Source organism: Dromiciops gliroides, chromosome 1 (genome assembly GCF_019393635.1).
Source record: "Dromiciops gliroides isolate mDroGli1 chromosome 1, mDroGli1.pri, whole genome shotgun sequence".
Classification (NCBI taxonomy): Eukaryota; Metazoa; Chordata; class Mammalia; order Microbiotheria; family Microbiotheriidae; genus Dromiciops; species Dromiciops gliroides.
Genome location: NC_057861.1, coordinates 97,010,593 through 97,034,977, shown reverse-complemented (window position 1 = coordinate 97,034,977; position 24,385 = coordinate 97,010,593). Strand labels below are relative to the sequence as shown.

General features: G+C 43.0%; 1 protein-coding gene across 1 annotated transcript in view; it reads right to left on the bottom strand.

Annotated features, from left to right (window-relative positions):
• Positions 1-7,106: 7,106 nt before the first annotated feature.
• The window catches only part of NDRG1 (N-myc downstream regulated 1), an 82,567-nt gene continuing 65,288 nt past the window's right edge, over positions 7,107-24,385 (bottom strand). Inside the window, exons 13-16 of the mRNA XM_043971926.1 lie at positions 21,989-22,036; positions 17,966-18,001; positions 16,193-16,244; positions 7,107-9,341 (exon numbers count right to left, since the gene is read on the bottom strand). Coding sequence (XP_043827861.1) covers positions 9,106-9,341; positions 16,193-16,244; positions 17,966-18,001; positions 21,989-22,036 — 372 coding nt within the window. The 3' untranslated portion in view covers positions 7,107-9,105. The remainder of the gene's footprint in view (positions 9,342-16,192; positions 16,245-17,965; positions 18,002-21,988; positions 22,037-24,385) is intronic.

Genomic DNA, 24,385 nt, shown 5'->3' with positions numbered 1-24,385 from the left:
TCTCGGGGCAGCTAGATGGTGCAGTGGATAGAGCACTGGCCCTGGAGTCAGGAGTACCTGAGTTCAAATCTGGCCTCAGACACTTAACACTTACTGGCTGTGTGACCCTGGGCAAGTCACTTAACCTCAATTGCCTCACCAAAAATAAATAAATATTTTTCTCCTATTTCTTTCCCTACAAAAACCTCCATCTGATATCTTTCTATTTAATTTACTCTTTGCCTAAGACGCTAATGGATGGGCCTGCCCTTCAGAAAATCCAACTGGGCAAAAACCCAAACATATTTAACTGATCAATTAATGGCATTTTTCACCTCATAGATAAAACTCATGGCAGGATTCTTTTAACTAGATCTCCCAGTTCATTATGTCTTCTGCAGACAGGTTAAGGTCTATATTAGACTTTATTTAGCATGATAATAGGAGGAAGGAGGAAGGACACCAAGATTTGAAGTCCCAAAATCTGGGGTGGAATTCTAGCCCTTTCTTTCCCTTACTATCCGTATGACCTTGGACAAGTCACAAATTCTCTGAGCCATAGTTTCATCTGTAAAATGGAGATAATTATGCCTGCCTTGTCTATCTCACAGGATTTTTGTGCAGATCAAACAAAATCATGATAAAGCTATAAGGTGCTATATAAATGTGAGCTATTATTATTAATAACAACAAAAGACACGTCTAGGTCATGTCTTAGGTGAACTAGGATCCAATGTAGTATCAACTCTCTCCAGCACAGGGAGTTTGAGAAATTTATGGATGATGGTTCCAGACCCCTCCATAATATCATTATCAGTCTTCCCAGATACTTTCTCCACAGCTCTCCTTATAACCTCACCTTGGGAGCCAAATAGAAATGATATCCTACTGCCCATAATGAAAAGCTCTGGAAGGAATCATGGGGCAGTGAGACGTCTGTTGTCTGCTAATCCATGGACATAGAGGTCATTCGACCCTATCAGAAATATTAAATAGAAAGATGCAGAACTTAAATAAAAGTCTGAAGAAGGCTAATATGATTGACCATGCTTGGTTAAGAGCAGGTGGTACCACATTCTGATGTTATGGAGGTAAAAGCCTGGTGCTGGTTAGTAATGGTAATCTGGTACCTGTGGACCAGTTCCACAGGATTTCAACTCTAGTCCATAGTGATGTCACGTTGGGTACCATTATTAGATTTCTGTAAGTTACATGTGACTTGCTGTGACTTCCATTCATTATGAATGTCATCTGTGTGTATCCAGGAGCACAAGGATCTCTAGGGGGTTCCCATTAATCTTGTATCTGTGTTGTGGGAACAGACTGGGTGGGATGCCTGATAAAGGTGAAAAAAACTAGATTTCTTTGGTTTTTTTCATTTATAATCTTATTCATTTCATCTGTTGTTACTCTGTATGTGGTAAGAAAAAAGTGTTATAGCTCAGAAACATTTTTTCAGATTGTATCTCTGATTTTTTAAAAAAGGTTTCTAGTTGAACAGAAATGTGTAAACAATGCCTTGCTTAATTATTCGTGAAAATCATTTAACTAATGTTGTAATGGCTGATTGCATATCTTTGTCTATATGTATGTATGTGTATGTGTATATATATAATTTTCAAACTGTGACTTAATATTTAATCTTACAGAGGTATTTTTGTAAAGGATATTTTTAAAGCATAGAGAAGTTTATCAGGCTTTACAAATAGTGGGCAAATGAAGTCAGGATACCCATGTTTCATGATGTTGTTCATTGCTCATCATTGTATGGTCCATCTTAACCCAAAGTGGAAGAATTTTATGACTTCAATTCTGAGTTTGTGACTTTTCTCCTGAAAAAAAATAATAAATCACCAGCAAAATGATCAAAGGACCAGTACAAAGTGTTTCATTCGGGCTTTTGGAGTCACAAATAAAATAAAAATCTTAAACTGAGTATTAAACTAGGACATGGTAAAAAAAAAAATTACCAGCTGCTACTTAACATTACCTATTAGTGATTTCCTTGACTCTTCACTCTCTCTCACCCCCACCCCACCCCCGTATCCAATATGTTGCCAAGGCCTTTTGTTTTCATCTTTGTAACATCTCTCAAATACACCCCCTTCTCTCTGATGATATTTTCACCAGCCTAGTGCAGGCCCCTATTACTCTGAGATTGAACTATTCCAATAGCCTGATGATGGTGGGTCTGCCTGCCACCAGTCTCTCCCTGCTTCACTCCATCCTCCATCCAGTACCAGAGTTTGACCTAGCACATGGGTCTGACCATGTCACTTCCCTACTCAATAAATTCTAGTGGCTCCTTATCATCTCCAGGACCACATTCAAAATCCTGTTTGACATTCAAAGCCTTTCATAATCTACTCCCTTCCCTTTTCATTCTTCTTACAATTTACTTTCCATCCACACCCCGCTGCGATCCACTGACACTGGCCTCCTTGCTGCTCTTCCAACAAAACACTCCACCTCTCATTTCTGGATATTTTCTCTGGCTGTCTCCCATTCCTGGAATGATCTGCCTCCTCATCTCTGCCTCCTAGCCTCCCTGACTCCTTCAAGTCCCAGCTAAAACCCCATTTTCGGGGCAGCTAGGTGGCACAGTGGATAGAACACTGGCCCTGGAGTCAGGAGGCCTCAGACACTTAATACTTACTAGCTGTGTGACCCTGGGCAAGTCCCTTAACCCCAATTTTCTCACCAAAAAAAAAAAGACACAATAAAATCCCACTTTCTACAGGATGCCCTTCCCAAACCCTCTTTTTTGTGGGGGAGGGCAGGGCAATGAGGGCTAAGTGACTTGCCCAGGGTCACACAGCTAGTAAGTGTCAAGTATCTGAGGCTACATTTGAACTCAGGTCCTCTTGAATCCAGAGCTGGTTCTTTATCCACTGTGCTACCTAGCTGCCTACCCCCAAGCCCTCTTAAGTCTAGTGTCTTCCCTCTCTTACTTATTTCCTATTTATCCTGAATATAGCTTGGTTTCATATATTTGTTTGCTGGTTATCTTCTCTGTTAGATGGTGAGCCCCTCGATGACAGGGATTGTCTTTTACCCATCTTGTGTCCTCAGCAGTTAGCACAGTGCACAGCACATAGCAACTGCTTCATAAATGCTGATTGACTGACTAACTGATTTAATAAATATTAGGAGACTTAGGAAATATGGACCACAAAGGTCATTGTATTTAGAGTCAGAGGACAGTTGTTCAAATCTGCTCCATGCGTCCTGTAAAATCTCAGAAAAGTCATCTCCCCTTCTCCAGTCTTCAAGTTCCTCATCTAGGAAATGAGGATGTTAAAGTAGATGATCTATTTCTAAATTCTCTTCCAGCTTTAAATACCACGATGATGGAATCAGCCTCATTAGGTTGTTGTTCGGTCGTCTCCAACTCTGTGACCCCATTTGGGGTTTTCTTGGCAGAGATACTGGAGTGGTTTTGCCATTTCCTTCCCCAGCTTATTGTACAGATGAAGAAACTGAGGCAAACAGGGTTAAGCGACTTCCCCAGGGTCACACAGCTAAGGGGTATCTGAGGCATGTGCTAAGAGATATGTATTATTATTTTTTTTTTAAGTGAGGCAATTGGGGTCAAGTGACTTGCCCAGGGTCACACAGCTAGTAAGTGTTAAGTGTCTGAGGCCGGATTTGAACTCAGGTACTCCTGACACCAGGGCTGGTGCTTATACACTGCGCCACCTAGCTGCCCGAGATATGTATTATTATCCTCATTTCACAGATGAGAAAATTGAGTCTGAGAGAGGTTACATGATTTGCCCAGGATCACACTAAAGCCAGATTCCAATATAAGGAAGAGTTTTCTAAGAATTGGAGTCATTCTAAAATAGAATAAGCTAGTTCATTAAGTAGTGAACTCCCTATCACTGAAAATATTTGAAGTAGTAGTAGTAGTAGTAGTAGTAGTAGTAGTAGTAGTAGTAGTAGTAGTAGTAGTAGTAGTAGTAGTGGTAGTAGTGGTGGTAGTGATGGTAGTAGTAGTAGTAGTAGTAGTAGTAGTAGTAGTAGTAGTAGTAGTACTAATGGTAGTAGTAGTAGTAGTAGTAGAAGAAGAAGAAGAAGAAGAAGAAGAAGAAGAAGAAGAAGAAGAAGAAGAAGAAGAAGAAGAAGAATTTACACAGCCCTTTAAGGTTTGAAAAGCACTTTTATATCTCATTTGATCCTCACAACAACCACGGGAGCTAGGTGCTATTATTATCCCTGCTTTTTAGGTGATAAAACTGAGTCACAGAAAGGCTAAGTGACTTGCCTAGGGTTACATGACTAGTAAGAGTCTGAGGCAGGATTTGAACTCAGGACTCCCCCACCCCAAGTTTCCTACTCTCACCACTTTACCACTTAATTGCCACAAAATGAGGGAGTGACACTGTGTGATTCCTTCCAATTCTAGCATTCTGTGTTGTAAAGGTCTCTTCTATTTTTTCCTAACATTCTGCTTTCTGAGGTCTCTTTTATCTCTAACATTCTAGATTCTAAGGTCTTTTTTCATCTCTAGCAAACTGTATTGTATAAAGATGTTTCTTGTTCTAACACTGTATGTTTGGAAGTTCCTTCCAATTCAAACATTCTATTAATAATTACATAGGTTACTAAGGGAGGCCCTTCAGAGAAGGGAGGAGGGCTCGAGAGGGTGAACACAGTGTCTGATGCTTCCCTAAAACCCTTGCTGTCCTCTGCTGAAATCTTGGTTTAATCAGTGGGGTCAAACATAAATCCTGCATGTGGCTCATAGAAATGATTTGTAAAAGTGGGCTCAGCCCAGAGTAACAGCTGTTACAAGATTTAAAGCGTTCCAGATCAGAGTATGTCTTCTGATGACAAGGGAAACACAAACACCCACAAACAAATAAAGGTAGGGAAAAGGGGCAACAGCTGGGAAAAATGGAATATCTCAAGAGCTTCAAATAGAACCTGATTTACCTACCTCTCTTGTCTAGGCTGACCTGCTGTATGCAAACACCAGCTTAATACTAACTTTGGGTTCCTCCTTTCCCCTCCCCTCAACAACCTAACCATCTGAAACTGGGGGGGGGCAGGGTGCTGGGGGTAAGGGGACATTAAATCCCCTATCAGCTGGAAGAAACAAATGTTCTCTGGTTTAGCAGAAACAAGATCTCACTGAATACACTCTGATTACAAGCTGTTGTCCCACCAGGAAAAAGTGGGACTATTTTTATTACTAGCAAGGATTTATATTTTAATCACTCCTGACAGTTGACTAAACATTTTCATCAACTGTCAGGTGATGTAGGTGCTGTCAGAGGTATACCCACCTGCTTTTTGCAATCTTACAGGCTGGCAATAAATTCATTAATTAAGTAGAAAGAGCGGTGCAGTGGATAACGTGCTGGAGGTAGACTCAGGAAGACCCGAGTTCAAATTCTGCTTTTATAATGACATGGGGGTTGGGACTATTAAAGTTTAAACTGGCCTACTAGCTAAAGGACAGATGTACCTTGAGATGTAAGAGAGATAAGCCCATTAGGCATGGCTCCTGCCTGATTGGCACCAGGGGGGCTGAGATAACTCCAGAAGTCAGAACCACCACCTTACTCAAGCTTTCTCCACCCCCAAAGGGAACTTTCCATCGTCAGGTGGTGGTCACACCATCTACAATCTATAAAAGCTTTTGCCCTTCTGTTGGATGAGCAAGATGTCTCTAAGATCTCTCCTCCCCTCAAGAGCTCTCACTTTCTCTAAGTGCCTAAATAAAAGACTATTTTATCCTAATTGAATTGTGTGCAAGCGGGTGTAATTCTTTAAAGATGAATACCTAAGGGCCCCTACCACCTATTTCCTGTGACAATACTCTATGTAACCTTTGGCAAATCCCTTAATCTCCCTGAGCCTCAGTTTCCTCCTCTGTAAAATGAGGTTAACAGTAGCATTATTAGGACCAAATGAGATATTACTGTAGTGCTTTGCAAACCTCAAATTATTATATAAATGGCAGTTATTATATATTTTGGATACTAGGTGGCTATTGCCTCTGGCCACCAGCACACATAGTGGTCAGTGTGAACACCCCTAAATGTTGATCTATGTAGGAGAATTCTCCTCTCCTCTGTATTTCTAGAGGTAGGGTATATGGGAAGAGAGATCCTGTAATTTCATTGGTATAGGCCCTCCCAGATGGAGAAACTCCTCTCAAGTTAGGTCTACACCTTCTCTGTAATTTATCATTTTAGAGAGTTTCAAAAAATCCTGACAGATTAAATGATTTACCCAAAGTCACACAACCAGTAGGTGTCAGATGCAGGTCATCCCTTCTTAGAAAACAGCTAGCTCTCTATTCACCAAATCATGGTGCCTCCCAATTCTAAAGCTCAAAAACAGAGGTAAGTGGGAAATGCGACAGATATTGTATAAGAACTATCTCTTTTGTTTGAATTTTTTGGCCACATATATTATAACTAAAAGTTTGATCATCAAGTTTAAAATAGTCTATGACTGAAGGTACTTTAAAAACAAAGTGAGCAACTTTATTTAAAAAAAAATAGTAAAATCTCTCATCTTTGCTCTTAAGCCCTCATACCTACTTAATTCTCCCCTTCTCATTCATTACCACCCAACTTCATTTATAAGGTATGAGCAATTTACTTAAGGGTCATGTGACCTTTTGGGGAAGCACAAAAGGGTTAACTCCAATGCCAGTATAACAAAACAATATCGTAAAAAGATGCTTTCAAATCGGAGTGGTGATGAAATTGATACATAGGGTTGAGTCAGCTTCCTTCCCTCCTCCCCTCCCCCACCTCCTCCCACTGACTGATGGAGGAAAGGAGGGCAGAAATTGCGGATTAAGGAACTCTCTGAGGTTGATTTGGCAAACGTTCTTCAGAAACTCAGGTGGGGCAGGTTAGTGCTGGAAGTTGGCGCCACCCCTGCAAGAACACTGGGCATGCCCATCCAGTAAACCTGGGTAAAAAGACCATCGTTCCTTCTGTAACTCAAAAAAAAAAAAAAAAAAAGAGGGAGAGAGAAATATGTATAGATTACCTGGAAACTGCCAATTACTATGAAATATGAGTAGCCTGGCCCCTGTAAGTGTGTTCACCATCTCCCCACAAAGGCCGATGTATGAAGCAAAGATAAAAGACACAAGGAACTGCAAAGTTACAAATTTATTGGTCCGGAAATAAATACAAATATCTCATTAAGAAACCTTTCTGGCAAGACTTGACACCACATTGTCCCCACCTCCGGTTCTCAGCTACTTCTGCCTCCCTCACCAACTCTGAAATGTTTGGGTGTCATCAGCCCCCAAAGGCAGATTTGCAATTAACATCCTTCCAATAGGAAAATTCATTAATTAGCTAAAGCACAAGTCCAAAAGGCAGCAGTCCATGAAATACGATCAGAATGGGTTGCTTTGTTTACCAATGCTTTCCCCAAAAAGATGGGAGAGTTCATTGAAAAAATGCAGAAATTCCAGAATCCTTACAACTTATCAGCTCCCAGCACCCGACCCCCACTCCCGAAGGGTTCTCTCTACCCATCACTTGACCAAATGCCCACTTTTCAGGAAATGGTTCTAAACATGTAACAACATTAAGCCAAAGTCAAAATTCACAGCTATCTTTTTAAAGGTCATGCCATCATTCTAAGACTTACTCTTTACAACAGAATTGAGAGGCAAATTCATTTCAGGACACAAGTTTCCAGAGTGGTGGTGTTATCATTATTTGGTAAGGGATGGGGATGGTGGTGTTGCTTTCTTTAGCCCAGCTGATGTTAGACAACGATACTCCTTTTCAAGGAGCTGCACGGGGCTGCCTTTTGTTCAATGTAGTAGTGACCTCCCCTTCTGGCAGGCACCCACCTTTTAGGTATGGTTGGATTAACAGGCCCCTATGCCCCAGAGAGATTAGCTACTACAGCAACTCTCTTCCCTGTTATTTGCATAAATGAAATTAAAATTGTAGAATCAGTGATGTTCAAGCTGGAAGGGTCTTTGGATAGAAAAGCATGGAACTGACTGTCAAGAGGGCTCGAAAATTTCTTAGAACATAGAACAACAGACTATTCGAGCTGGAAGAGGCTTGGAAGCATGGGGTATTAAAACAATGAACATCAGAGCTGGAAGGGACCTTAGAGATCATTATTTCACAGATGAAGAAACTGAGGACCAGGGAGGAGAAGCAGAACTCTCAGCCTAAGACATGAAACTCTTCCCTGTGATATCTCCAAAGAATGAAAATTCCTTTTAAGTAAGGTGGGAATCAAAGGAAAAAAAGTTCCTCACCATGTTCTAAGGAGAGGTGAGGCAAGGCTGAAATCTCACAAACATGAAACACCAGAAACCCATTGATATCATTGCGTTTAAAGCCTCGTGTTTACATTGGCTATTTTAATTGAATGTTAATAGCTGGGAAGAAAATGGGTTTTTATGCTTCAAAATTAAGAGGCTTATAAATGCACAATGTAAATTTAAAGTATCTACAATTATGATAGTTTGAGTTTGCAAAAAAAGAACAAAAACAAAAACCCATCAGCATAAATGTGAGCTTCACCATTTTCCCTCATTATAAAAAAAAAAGCCACCCACAATGCACTGGACTCTCCCTCCTTACATCAAAATAGTGTTGCTTATATTATAAACTGGGTCAGTTTTTCCTTTTGCTGTAAAGAGACACAAGTTAGCAGATGGGCTCCACCACTGACCTGGACTTTTCATTAATCAGGCCAGCCTGAAGGTTTGTTTTTTCAAACACAAGTTTTTCTCTTCTCCTATTTTTTTTTGGGGGGGGGGCGCAAAACGCCTCCTTCAAGTCTGATGTGAGTGAGAGAAGACAGCAGCAACCAGAACTTTGCGAACAATTTAATCAAGAGACCTATCTCTGGATGCTTGCTTTAGACCGGTCCCCATATCTTTCCACACTCCAACACCACCAACATCAAAATGGCTCTCCCTCAATCCACCTCACTTTGTTCTCACCAGAGCTCACTCTTAAAAAATAAGCTTTGGATTAATACCAAGTTATGTGCAGTGTGATATAGGAGGGGTGGGATGTGGGGCTGGGAAAGGAGGGAAAGGAGGCAGCTACTTAAAACACAGTTCGATTCAGAGCCAGGAGGGAAGTACTGGGCTCCGAAGGGGGTCCTTGTCTAACAGGAGACTTCCATGGACTTGAGCCCAGCACTGTCCCCAGTGCTCCCAGAATTGGGAGTGATCTCAAGGCGGGTGTCGGTGTGGGAGCGGCTTCGGGTGCCCTCGCTGGTGTGGGAGCGGCTTCGGGTACCCTCGCTGGTGTGGGAGCGGCTGCGATTGCCTTCCAAGGAGGTGACGCTGGAGCCAGAGGCTGTGCGGGACCTCATGAGGCGGGTCATGCTTGCAGAAGGCACTGAGAAGAGAGAAGACAGTGAATCTGACAGTCATGGAAGGTTTGCGATGAAAGGGATCTCAAGAGTCCCTCCCGTCCAATTCTCCATCTTGCAAACAAAGCACTGGAGGAGCACCTGTCCAAGGTGACACAGCTGTTTAGCTACAGAGCCAGAACCCAAATCTTTTGGCTCCCCAGGCTTGTCGTAACCTTTTCTTTCAGCCAGTGCAGGTGTGGAAGGCTAGCCCATCACAAAGAATCTTAAGACCATCGACTTGGAGCTCAAAGGAAGCTCAGAGGCCACAGACCCCAGACCTTCATTTTACAGATGAGAAACCTGAGACTCAAGGAAAGTGAAATAACTTCCCCACTATTCACCATGACTGGTTAAATTCCTCTAGGAGTCAGCTTAATCCATCTACTCCAAACCCCGCCTCCTTTTATAGAATTCAACTCTAACATTCTGTGTTCTGAGGTCCCATGTCATTGAAGTAATATATTCCCTATTGTAAAATCTCCTAAACAAAGCTCTAAACTCTTTGGTATTACGGATCCAGAATGACAAAATCTAAAAGTTGGAAGGGACCGTTTGTAGGTGACAGCCATCTTGAAATGAATCTCTATGACCAAATACCAGGATGTACAGTGACTCCTCTAAGGAGAACTATCTCCTCTTAAGACAGACACCTCCGCTCTTGGACAACTCCAAAGGTTAGCAAGGTTTTTCCAACATAACATTGCTTCTCTGTAACTTCCTCCCCTTGTTTCTGGTTTTGCCAAAAAGAACATGTTTAATCCCACTGCCATGACAGGACCCTTCCAATACCTGAAACAAAGCTATCATCGTCCTCCTGAATTTTTTCTTTCCCAGTTCTTTTCATTGAACTCCTAGGACATGGGCCCCTATGACCTTCCACAATCCTCAACCCTCTCCCATGGATGATTTTCTGAAACCACGACTCCCAGAAGCTACAGATCTCATCAGCTCCCATGGATTTAATTATCTCTATGCTGATGATTTGCTCATGTACTAACCCAGACCTGACTTCTCTGTTGATCTCCAGTCTCCCATCTCTACATGTGAATGGGCCATCTTGAATGGAATGTTGAGTAAACATTTCAGACTAAACAGGTCTGAAACTGAATTCCTTATCTTTTCCTGACAAGGGCCAGCACCATGCTCCCAGTCCCCCAGACTCAAAATGTAGATGCCATATTCATCTCCTCACACTCTCACCGCTCTCGTAATTCCTTTTTTTTTGGTGAGGCAATTGGGCTTAAGTGACTTGCCCGGGGTCACACAGCTAGTAAGTGTTAAGTGTCTGAGGCCGGATTTGAACTCAGGTCCTCCTGAATCCAGGGCCAGTGCTCTATCCACTGCGCCACCTAGCTGCCTCTATCTCCCATAATTCTAATATCTTCCCTCCTATTTATCCCTTACATGGTTTGTTTGTAGACATTTGTTTACATGTTATCTTTTCCTTTAGACTGTGAGTTCCTCATGTCTCTGGCCTTTCTTTATTATCTCCAACAACACATAGCAGGCTCTTAACCTGGACCCTTTTTGTATTCTCCCCACCTCACCAGTAAGCATCTCTCTGTGGCTAATCATCAAATAGACTGGGCAGATGATAGGCACGAAGGGTTGTTGAGAGAATAAACAGATACAATCGATATGATGTAAAAGCATTTGACGGCACAATCCACTGCATAGTAGGGGCACATACAGCCAGACTTGTGTGCACACCGTAGTGATAAACTACTGTAGGGTTTGTGCCCTGGCCTCACGACCTCTTTCCTCCTTTTGGGATCAGGCAAAAAAAAGGGTGATCAAGTAGGTTCCAAGGGTCCTGTGTTTCCTTTCTCTACATTTATAATAGGCAACCTGGCCTCCTGAGAAAAAGCACAAATGCTTTGTGAGGAAAATAAGTGCCTGACTCAGCATTCCCTACTCCTCCCCCAACCAAGAGCACACCAGCCTATACTCAGCACCAGTTCCAAGACAAACGAGCCCCGATTCACACCCTGTAAGGTAAACAAATGTGAGAGGCTTGGTGGGTGTCTGTGGTTACCTCATTTGCCAGCAAGTGCTATTTGGGGTTTCAACACTTAGCCCAGAAGGTTCAGGGGGTGACAGGAGAGGAGACAGATGTGCACCACCGGAGATGTGTCACGTAGAGCAGAATAAATGACACACAGGCAACCTCGAGGGACAGGTAGAGAAGGAACACTACACAGTGGGGATCCTCATTCTCTGCGTGGGGCTTACAGAAGAGAGCCAGGAAAAAAGGGAATGAAGGATGACAACAGCACCTATCACATGGGATTGTTGTGAGGACCAACGGGATAGAACACGTGCACAGCTCAAAGTGCTCTGTGAATGTTAGCTATTAGTCATCAAAGCTCTCTGCAAACCAAAAGGCACCATAGAAATGATAGCTATTCTATACAATGTGTCCCAGAAGTCTTGGTGAAGCTTTTAAGGTTATAAAGCTTCAACTATTCTTAAAACTGTACTAAGCCTTTTGGGGACACCTGTATATATACACATGCATGTGTATATATGTATGTATTACATGGCATTGTATGCTATAAATACATATTTGCATTGCATTTGTTCATGCTCTCATACACACAAAATAATGAGCATGAGCGAATACACATGTGTGTGTATATATATATTTATAGCACACACATGCAATGCAATACAAAGAATACTCATGTACACATACATGTGCATATATGTTTAGAATGTATATGTATATGGGTGTCCCAAAAAAACTTAGTACAGGTTTAAGAATAGTTGAAGCTTTATACAAATTCAAATTCCTTCCTCTGTTCATTTATTTATATTAGAGGCAGCAAGGTGGTGCAATGGGCCAGGAAGATCTGAATTCTAATCCAAGCTTCATACACTTACTAGTTGTGTGTCCCTGGGCAAGTCACTTCACTGCGACCTGCCTCAGTTTCCTCGACTGCAAAAAGGGGATTATAAATAAGAAGCAGACCTACCTCATAAGGTTGCTGTGAGGATCACATGAAATAATATTTGTTAACTGCTTAGCACTGTGCCTAATATGTATGGGAGGTGGTGCCTTGCAATGGCAAAAATGCTGGGCTTGAAGTCACTTGGCGTGGTTTCTAATCCCAGTTCTGCCACTTACAATATGTATGACAAGTCACTTGGCTTCTCTGGCCTTCATATTTTCTTGTCTATCAGATGGAGGCTAGGATAAGTGACTCTGAAGCTTTCCTTAACACTTTTCAAAATCCTCTGAAGATCCAAAGATGCCTACAACATATTATTTTCCTTCCAAGAGCTTACAGTTTGACAGAATGGACGTAATATAAGGGTGACATAATACAAGGCTGTTTTTTCTTAGTCCTCAAATATCCTTGATCCACAATTGTTTCTTTTTTAATTTAGAAAATTATACCTTCCCTTGATCCTCTCTTTACATCAACAAACCCTCCTCTCTTCCCAGACAAATTCCAACAAAAAGCATCCCAAGGACCAAAGAGTTTGTTGCAATGAACAAATACCATAGGAGAGGTGGTCTATCTCTCAGGCATCTCAGAGAAGGCAGGGGCTTGGATTAGTTGATCCCTGAGATCCCTTTTAGCACGAGATTCTACAGAATGTGGCCCATGTGGCCACTGCAGCCACAGCCCTAAATAGAGGATACAGGAAATCATAGCATCTGTCTTGGGCATAAGCCCACATTTCAAAAATGGGCCATGTGTGTGTGTCCTGGCTGTAGAATAAACTAGATCCTCAATGTGGAAGACAGAGAGTGACAAATTCATCCATTCTGCTTCTGTTTATGCTTTTCCTTCAAACTCAAAGGGTTGAACTAAGGCCTTCTGCCTGATTATAGGTCAGAAGTCAATAATCAGAGATTCTAATTGGACGGCACTTGACAGTTTTCAAAGCGCTTTTATGTTCTTTCTGGAATTTTATAAGGGAGAATTAAACATTTTCAAGAACTCAGGGCGGGAAGCCAGGCAGTCTGAAAAACTTACCCCTGAGAAAAGAAACCTAAGCCAACACATAATTTGTGAGTCAGCTTCTTCCCTCCTAGAGAGTTTAGTCATTGTTTAGGCTTTTGTTGTTCAATCATTTCAAGTCGGGTCCGACTCTTTGTGACCCCATTTGGGGTTTTCTTGGAAGAGATACTGGAGTGGTTTGCCACTTCCTTCTCTAATTCATTTTACAGATGAAGAAACTGAAGCAAACAGGGTGAAGTGACTTGCCCAGGGTCACACAGCAAGTAAGTATCTGAAGCTAGATTTGAATTCGTGAAGATGAGTCTTCTAGACTCCAGATTGGGCATTCTATGTACTACAACACCATCAGATAAACGAGCCACAGGACAGAATGTATTAGATAGGTACTGTACGGCAATGAGATATGTTGAAATGAAGGACTAGATAGATATAGAAACAGTGGTTCAAGGTCTGGCTGTAAGGCCACAGGCAAGTTCACTTGACCTTTTTAAGCTATCAATCATGTCCTCAACCCCAAGAGTGGAGATAATACAATTCATTCTCTCTCTCTGTTGGGGCAATGAGGGTTAAGTGACTTGCCGAGGGTCACAAAGCTAGTAAGTGTCAAGTGTCTGAGGCTGCATTTGAACTCAGGTCCTCCTGACTCCAGGGCTGGTGCTTTATCTACCACTGCGCCACTTAGCTGCCCAAGAACCATCTCTTTTTCATAAAAAGTGCTATAGAAGGAATTGATAAATAAAATTATTTCAGAAAAACCTGGAAACACTTAAATGAACTGATGTATAGGGAAGTAAACAGAACCAGGAGAACCACTATACACAGTAACAGCAGTATGTTTGATAAAGAACTGTGAATGACTTGGCTATTTTCAGTAATACAATGTTCCAAGCCAATGCCAAAGGAGTAATGATGAAGCATACTATCCCCTCCATTGAAAGAACTGATATTGATTGAGTAGACTGAAGGATGCTATTTTTCACTCTTTCATTTTTTTCTTTTCTTTGAGTCCTATACAAAATGACTGATGTGAAAATGTTTTATATAATTGCACATATACAAGGTACACCTGATTGCTTACTGTCTTAGGGAGAGAGGAAGGAAGGGAGGGAAGAAGGGATAGAATCTGGAATTCAAAACTTTAAATTAAAGTGTTTAAAATATATTTTTTTAAAGTGCTATAGAAATGTGAGTTATCCGTGTATAATCTATATCAAATTGCCTGCTTTCTCAAGGACGGGCAGGAGCAGGGACAGGAGAGAATTTGGAACTCAACATTTTAAAAATACTATGTTAAAATTATTTACATATAATTGGAAACAAATACTAAATACTTATTTTAAAAAAAGAAATAGGGGGCAGCTAGATGGTGCAGTGGATAAAGCACCAGCCCTGGATTCAGGAGCACCTGAGTTCAAATCTGACCTCAGACACTTGACACTTACTAGCTGTGTGAACCTGGGCAAGTCACTTAACCCCCATTGCCCCGCAAAAATAAATAAATAAATAAAGAAAAGAAAAAGGGGAAAAAAAAAGTTAAGACTTTAAAAAAAAAAAGAAAGAAATTATCAGGTAAATGGATGGGTGGATTGATTCACTTGGAAAGGAAAAAACCAAGAAATGAAGAATGTCCTGGGATCTGACATCAGAAGATCTGTCTCTGTCTCTGTTACCTGTGCAACTTGGGATATCTGTCAACTGGACCCCATCAGTTAAATGGAAATAATGAGATTTGTGCTGGATACTTCACAACACACCCTATGTAACTGTAAGTTTAATTGTGCCCCATCTCTAACCCCTAGGGACTGAGCCAATTCCACATGGCTCATAAATACCGTTTCTATCTATCTGGGAATTAGCATATTCTTATAACCTACTCTTAGCTCCCTAAGTCTCCTAAAGCAGGATGGAATAAACCATCAGGATGAATTAAACCAAATGACACCCCAAGAGAAAAAGGGGATACACAACTTATCCATACATCTGGAATAGCTGCCACAACGTGCTTATGTTCTATTTTGTAAAGAGGCAATCAGGGGGGCAGCTAGATGGCGCAGTGGATAGAGCACCAGCCCTGGATTCAGGAGTACCTGAGTTCAAATCTGGCCTCAGACACTTAACACTTACTAGCTGTGTGACCTTGGGCAAGTCACTTAACCCCAATTGCCTTACTAAAAAGAAAAAAAAAAAAGAGGAGGCAATCAGGCTGTTAACCTACCACTCAATACTTACTGACTCTAGTTTTACACATAATTCTAACAGTCTTGGTTGCTAGTTTCTCAGCGCACAGTTAACATAATGACAGTATCAAGAAGTCGTGGCTGATATCCAATGAAGGGACAGAGGGGAAAAAAAACAACAAGCTGACCACAGGCAAAACACAGCATCCTAGGGCTATTGATTGTAGGAGCAAGGATCCCTGCACCATCTTAACAGTGAGACTGGGTGTTTTACTGTACCACGTCAGCAGAAACAACCCAATTCTACTCAAATATACTGCTTAAGGAAGCAAAAAAAGTGGGTAATGGCTTTGGAAGGGTCTTAACAGGTTAGTTACCTGTTTAATTTCTCACAGGGATCTCCTTCCCCAATAATGCTTGATAAATGTGGCATTAATGGGGTAAATCCCAGCTTGGGGTTCCCTACTCCAATGAGGCAGGACTCCCCTCACTTACCCCTTACACCCCTGCACAAATGCTTTCTCCCTCTTTGACCTCTCCTCGAGGTAAGCAAACCAACTCCATCTACCTTTGGGCATTTCTAAATTCTACGCCAAGTGCTTTGATGTACCCCTTTCCCCTTAATCCTGGATGAGGGATGCTCAGACCTTCTTTCTGCATTATAGAACAAGTCTAGCATATACTTACTGTATCCCATGCCCTGGACAAAGTACTTGAAAGCCTCTGCAAGCTTGGCAGGCTGCAGGAGAGAGAGAAAAAAAAGGGGAAAGCTTTGATCAGTAAGGTCACTTCTCCAACCTGGAAGCCGGGTCCCTGAGCATCCTGCGGCCTCTGCTGAATTTAGAACCCAGACCTCGACTTAAATTTTCCAGGGTTTGGTAGTGTAGAACATAAGGGGGGGACAGGAATGAGAAGAACAGGGTCTTATGGTTCCTGAAAACTCTTCAATCCCAGAGAATGAGATCTACAGAAGGCTGTGTGCCCTGAAAGTATATGTGTAAGGGCTTGGCTGGCCTAGGATGGATGAGCAGCAAACTCCAAGAATCTAAGAGGAAGCTGGGCATTGTGAACAGAGTAATGGACCTGGATTTAGGAAGACCTGTGGTCCTGCCTGAACCACAGACTCATTGGGCAAGTCATATAAGTAGACATACATGAAGATGTATACAGGCCTCATTTCCCTCTTCTGTAAAACAAAGGGGCTGGACTGCCTCTCAAGTTCCTTCCAGATCTAAAATCTAGAATACTTTCTAATCTATGATTATGGCTCCCACTAATGCTTTGTCACCTTGGGTTAAGTCATTTTTTCCTTTTGGAGACTCAGTTTCTCCAACTGTAAAATGAGCAGGATAGACTAGATGATCCCTTAGCACTCTTTCAGCTCTGCTTGACATCTCTCTGGGGCCCCATCCCCAATTACTCTAAACATCTCAACACAAGGATTTCAAGAGGTATGGGCAAATGTGATTTCCGCAGCAAATTCCTTCCCCTGCTTACCACCGCCCCCCCCCATCCCCCGGCCTTCATTGCTTCCAAAACACCAGTATAGTTATATAGGGAAATTACACCATAACTAATTGTTCCTTACGAAATAAAATGCAGTGAAGAAATACTGGGTTTAGGGTATATAATCTTTCCCCTTTCAAATAGCAGGTCTGGTTATCCCAGACCAGTGAGGGCTTAAGGTCAACTCCCAGCAGAGATAGCCGCAGGCAGACTGGATCAGGCACTTGCCAAAGTGTGTAACTGGCGAGTATTAACATGTCTGGCAGATTAGGCCTAAGCAGGTTTCTGTTTACAAGGCCATCTGTTCCTTCTGGAGCTTGGCAAGACAAACAGCTTCTAGGTACTACTCATCTCTCAAAATGAGATTTCGAAGACGAATCATGAAAAGGGTTTGAAAGGTGGTGGTGTTTTGGGGAGAGGTTTTTCTTTTTTTTGTAAAGTGAAAAGCCAGACTAAAAATGGGGTGGTGGATGATTAAAAATAGTACACAAATAAAATGAAGGGAAAAAAAGGAAGGGAGAGAAATGAAAGTGGGGAGAGAGAGGGAAGGGGAAAGGTGAGGAGGAAATGAGAAAGAAGAATGTGGCATTGGGGAAGAGAGGGAAGGAGGGGGGTAAAGGAAAATTGAAGCTGAGGTTGGACTTAATGAAAAACAGAACAACTAAATGAGTTAAAAAGGCATTGGTGGGGCAGCTAGGTGGCGCAGTGGATGAAGCACTGGCCCTGGAATCAGGAGTACCTGAGTTCAAATCCAGCCTCAGACACTTAACACTTACTAGCTGTGTGACCTTGGGCAAGTCACTTAACCCCAATTGCCTCACTAAAAAATAAAAAATAAAAATTAAAAGGGCATTGGTGACAGTGGAGAGCGGCAAGCAGTGAGATCCCACTTCCCAGGTTTGCAACATTTATTAAATACTTAAGTTTGGAGTGCCAACTGTAATCAAATGTTACCTGAGAAATTTGTGGCAGGCCTCCACAGTCGGCCATCTAGAAGGAAAGAAAATTCAGGTTAGGAGGGTAAACAGCATGAAAACATTATACACAGACCACACAGGTGCGCCAGCTCAATTTTTTCAGGTAGCAAGAACTATCCTTGAACCTCTAAGCTGGCTCCCCAGCACATTACTGGAGCTTATCTCCACACTACTTTCTCCCTTCATGGACTTGATTGTCCAGTTCAACCAGCCTCCTCTGCTTTTTTATATACATGGTATCCTATTTCCCACCTCGGGGTCTTTGCAAAGTCCATCCCCTATACCTGGAACACACTCATGTCTTCACCACTGTCTTCTGATCTAGTTTTCCTTTGAAACTTTCTCCTTCACAAGGCCTTTCCTGATTTCTCCCAACTACTGGTTTCTTCTCCACCCCCTAGAAATTACCTTGTATTTACTCTGTGTATAATTTATAAACATGAATGTTATTTTTCCTGAATAGAACATGAATTCTTTGACAATAGGTGCTGTCTCCTTTTTGTTTTTATTCCCCTAGTGCCTAGCATAGTGCCACAGTGGGTACTTAATAGGTGCTTATTAATTAATCCAGGTGGCTAAGCAGAAGAGTAGAGAAAGTGCTGGCCCTGAAATCAAGAGGACCTGAGTTCAAATCCAGTCTCAGACACTTACTAACTGTGTGACCGTAGCAAGTCACTTCACCCTGTTTGTCTCAGTTTCCTCATCTGTAAAATAAGTTGGAGAAGGAAATGGCAAACCACTCCAGGATCTTCTGCCAAGAAACCCCCAAACGGGGTCAGGAAGAGTCGGACATGACTCAAAACTGAACCACCACCAAACAGATTAATCCAGCATCAAAAAAAGCTACAGTGTGACCAGATAAAATCCAACCTTCTACAAGAAGCTTGTCCTGATGTCCCTTGATGCTAGTGCCTTCCCTCTGCTGATTATTTCCAATTTATTCTGGTGCTGCCTTATTTGTACACAGCTGCATGTTGTCCCCCCCCCCCCCCCGCCGCCCCAAGTACATGGTGAGCTCCTTGTTAGCAAGGACTATATTTTGCACAGTGCCTGGCACATAGTAGGTAGTTAATAAATGCATGACTGACTGACTGACCTTGGGCAAGTCACCTATTCCCACTTCAACTATAAAATGCCATCATCACTCTTACTGACTTTATAGGATTGTTGACTGGATAAAATGTGATAAAAGTTTTTGGGGGGGAGTTGTACTAGGCAGAGAAGCCTTTTGGAATAGTAGAGGAACACTAGACTAGGGGAGTACCAAATCCCAGCTCCTCCCCTTTCTAACTGTCATTTAATAAGGCATTTGTTAAGCCCTTAATGTGTACTAGGGATTGCTTTAACTGCTGGCTATACAAGAAGAGGAGAAAACCAGCCTCTGCCCTCAAGGAGTTTACACTGTAAGGGGAAGACAAGAGGTAAATAAATAGGTGTATAGGAGATATGTAGAGTAGATGGGAGGTAATACAGAAGAAGATATCAGCAGCTGGAGGGACCAAGAAAGGCCTCTGGGTAAAGAAGATGGGTGGTGGGCTCAGACTTTTTTTTTTAATGGTGAGGCAATTGGGGTTAAGTGACTTGCCCAGTGTCACACAGCTAGTAAGTGTCAAGTATCTAAGATTGGATTTGAACTCAGGTCCTCCTGAATCCAGGGCTAGTGCTCTATCCATTGTGCCACCTAGCTGCCCCTGGGCTCAGTCTTGAAGAAGACAAGGAAAGCTGCTCCAGGTCTCAGTTTGCCCCTTTGAAAACTTAAAAGTCAGGAGGTTTTGGGTTCTAGTCTCGGTTGTCTATAATAGTGAGACCATGGTCAGGGACTTCCTCTTGATTGGGGGTTAAAGTCTCCTTAAGTGTAAACAAAAGGGCCTCTTAGGATATCACAACTGAAGAGGTTAAAAACATCTCTAGGAAACAGCTTTGTTTTAGAAGTACAGGAGGCCCTGGCCCTCCCCTCCTTGACCAGCTCAAAGGCTTCTGGGAGGGGGAAGGTGACCTGTGGGGGCCCCTTTCCCTTCCTCTGACAGAACTGTTAGCCCCTCCCCAAATCCAGGTTAAGAGAAAGTGGTAAGAGTCTGGTGACTCCTCCTGACCCCCAACAGGGACGCGCCAGAAATTTCAAGCAGATGGACTATTTATTACCAATGCATCATGTTACATCTTTCATAAAGCAACAGCAAAATAAATCAACAGGCTGCTGGCTTATTGGACTCCCCTTCAGGCTAGCTTTAAAAATCCATTATGGAATCCATTCCCAAACAGACAGGCAGGCAGCAGAGCCCTTGGCTGGACTCCAGTGCCTGGGCCTGCCCTTCGATGGCCTTCAGAGTCAAGGTCTCCCTCTCTCCTGCTTCCCAGGCCAGGCCAGTAGCTGCCCCCCTCTATGGAAGGGGCACTGGATAAAAAGCAGCCCTTCCGTGCATCTGCTGCACTGCTGTGGACAAGTCACATAGCCTCTCTGAGCATTGTTCTCCTCTCCTGAGAAGGGTTAGGGCTGTTGTGGGGAAACACTTGCTAAGCCAGAAAGAACTTACAGGGGTTGTTATTCTCTCTCCTATCATCAAGGATATATATGCTTGGAAAGGAAGATCATGCACTGAGACCTAAGGCTGAGACAATCTGAGCGTCACACTGGTATCCAGAAAAGAGCATAACAGATGGAAAGAATATTCATTACATTCTTACTGGGCAGGTAGGTTCAAGTGCTGGGCCTCGACACTCACCAGCTGTGTGACTCTGGTTAAGTCACTTAACCCAGTTTGCCTCAATTTGCTCATCTGTAAAATGAGCTGGAAAAGGAAATGACAAACCACTCCAGTATCTTTGCTGACAAATCCCCGAATGGGGTCATGAAGAGTCAGATACCAACTGAATAAATGACTGCACACATTCCCACTGTACTAAGCCCTGGAGATGTAAATATAAGCGAGCAAGACAGTCCTTGCCCTCTAAGAGTTCACATTCTAATTTGAAGCCGGTGAGTGGCACGGTACATAGGAAACCCTGGGATTAGAGCCGGGAAGAGCTTCGTTCCAATCCAGCCTCAAATATGTGCAAGCTTTGTGATCTTGGGCAAATCACTGAACCTGTCTGCCTCAGTTTCCCCATCTGTAAAAAGGCCCCTCTTTCCCAAAGCTGTTGTGAGGATCAAATGAGATCATAATTGTCAAGTACTTAGCACAGTACCTGGCACAGGGCAGGTACTAGATAAATGTTAGCTATTGTAAGATATCGGGAGAATAAACATGTTTCTATAAGGTGGCCTTTTTGTAGAAAATTGATGGAAGAACATGGCACAAAAATGAGACAGGTATGGTGGTGATCAGTACTGGTGTAGTAAATACCCACCCTGACAAGATCCACAAAACAGGGTCACTCTTGGCAGAATGCATTCATGCATTAAAGACAAAGATTGTTTTGAGTTTTGTCTTTCTATCCTCAGCACTTGATATAGTAATGCTTGTGGATTGAATGGTTGGGGAACCCCTCCCCACTCCTATTATTCCTTGATCTAGACTTGGGCTCCGTCTCCTCTGGATTCCCAAGACAACTTGCATTTATCCAATAAATAAACCCAGTACCTCTTCTCACATCCCCTCTCTGTGCCCCTTACCCAGGCTTCACACTGAACTCTATGGACTTTACCAGCAAGAGACTAGAAACGCCCTCAGTGCCTGGAACCTTCTCACACCAGAACATCCATCCACCATGTTGGTCCCCTTGGCCCACTGGTGAGTTCCTTCCAGCAGCTTCCATTTTAAAGACAGCCCCAGGCTGACCATGTTTCATTCTCTGGGCTGTGCATCTGACTCTCTGGCCACCCCTCCACCCCCACTTTATCAGCTCCCTTTTTATGTGGTCTTCCCTCATTAAAAAGAAGCTCCTTGTACAGGCACATAGCAAGTGTTTAATAATTAATAAATACTTCTTATCTGTCTGTCTTTCCCTCCTCTCTCTCACCTTTCCCCCACCTAACACGCCCATTCATGTGCCCGGTTACCTTTAAGAGTGTGGTCTTGGTTGGATCCAGTTTAGAGTTGCACTCCACCTATGAAAGAGAAGGATAGATTAGCTAGAGCTAAAACACCTTCCCAATTCACGTCCTCGGTTTCTTTCTAAACATACTGGACAAACCATTTCCCTCTCTGGGCCTGGGGCATGAAATGGAATGAGGTACTTTTAGAGCTGCTTCTACCTCTAAATTTCTGCAGAATAGCAGGTTTAAGAGCTGGAAAGGATATTAGAACTGCCTAGGCCAACACCTGCACTGACTGGGGACCCTTCTATAAGAGCCTGGACAAATTGTTATTCAGGGGGAATAAAATAACCTCCCAAAAGCAGCCCATTCTGTTTCTGGTCCTAGTTACAATGAGATTCTTCCATCCATTGAGGCAAAACCTGCCTCCCTCTAACATCCATCCACACACTGGTCTTGGTTCTGCAACATGAAACTACACAGAAACAAACCTACTTTCTGTTTTCTTTTTCTAGTGATAGCTCTTCACCCATTTCACAGATTCTCTGAATTGGAAGGGACCCCAGAGTGTCCTGAGAAGCTATTTCCCTTTTGACATACTCAGTAAGTGGTTGGCCAGACTCATATCCCACCTAATTCTTGCCTTGTCTCCTCTGGGTTAAATATCTGCCATCCTTCAACTGTTCCAAATGATGCCTGCCTCTGGATGTGACCAAGTTTGTCATTGCCGTCCCTAAGATGTGGGACCCTCAGCTCAATATAATACACTTCACCATCATCTGAGCATCTTAGAGGCTTAGCACACCTCTCATTCTCGACCCCATCTTTCCGTTCATGCAGTCTGAGATCATGCCAGCTTTAGTCCTAGTTGCATGATAATCAAAAAGCTTTTATCAATCACCTACTGTGTGCCAAGCACTAGGGATACAAAGAATAGGAGGAATCAATTCCTACTCTCAAGGGGCTTATGGGTTTTTTATTAGAAACAAAAACAACAACAAAAAAACCAACTCCCCAACCCTGACCTTTCTGATGAACACAGAGAGGGAGCCAGGACTCACATTACGTTTGGGCGACATAGGTTTCTAAAATCAACAATGTCCAATTCTTTCCCTGGCTGCAGGGAGCGTGATTACATTCCACACACAGCTTTTTCTCTTCAAATGTGGCTTCTTCCCCTCCCTACTCCCCTCAATCCAGAATCCCCACCTGCTGGGCATTCATCATAATCAGTGTTTCCCGTCAAGTGCCCTGACAGGAGGGTCAAGCACCCCCTTGCCTCTGGCTGTGCCACCCAAAAGCCCGACAAGCCACTTGGAGGCCCAAGAACAAAATGGCAAACAAGCCCATAAAAAAAAAAGCAGCCAGGGAAAAGAAGATGCAGGGCCCTGTTGCCAGGCAACAGAATCTCAAGAGGATGGGCTGTCCCTGCCAAATGGGGCAGCAGACAAAGATGCCAGCTGGTTTTCTGAGTTAAGGCTGAGGTGGTATTTAGGTGAAGTCATCGAGGGACTGGTGGGGGGTGGGATAGGAAGGGCATCCGGGGCAGAGTGGATGAGCAGCCCCAGATGGATAGCTGAAAGGAAGGAGTCTACATTAATAGCCAACCTCTAGGTCTTGGCTCTTTTTCCATCCTGCATAGGAGATGGCTGGCAGAGTCCTGTGATTGCGACTCCTGCCCAAAGATGACACACACTATGTGGACCTGCCTTGGAGCAATTAAAAAACAACCAACCCTCCCCCCGCCCCATCCCCAAGACAACCTTGGAAAGGAAGAGATGACCCTGGACGGAGCTGCCTGGGAGACAGGCAAAATCTGCTCTCTCCTAGAGAATGGCCAAACCCCCAAGAGTCAACAAATATTTATCCAATGCTGGGTAAGAGTCCAAGATTTCATGTCAGAGGACCTGTGTTCAAATCTCAGTTCTGTTACCTCATGTAATCCCAGGATCTCCCTAAGTGGACATCCTGGCCTGACCAATACATTTCCTGGATGTTCCCCAATATTTGGAATGCTCACCCCCTCCTCACCTCTGCATGCTGGCTTCAAATCCCAGCTAAAATTCCACCTTCTGCAGGATGCCTTTCCCAATCCCCCTTAATGCTGGTGGATTATCTCCTTTTCCCTAGTATATATTTTGTTGGTACATAGTTATTTACATATTGTTTCCCCCATTAGAATGTTAGTCCCTTGAGGGAAGGAATTGTCCTTTGCCTTTTTTTTTTTGGTATTCCCAGTGTTTAGCATGATGCATGACCCACAGCATACGCTAAATAAATTCTTTCTGACTGGCACATAAGAGGTCCTTTATAGAGTTCCTTCAACCATTCCTCATATAGGGCTCGGTCCCTCCCCACTAGGGGCATAAACAGCATATTCTCAAATATTTTATATTCTGGGTCTCTGGGTCTCCATTTCCT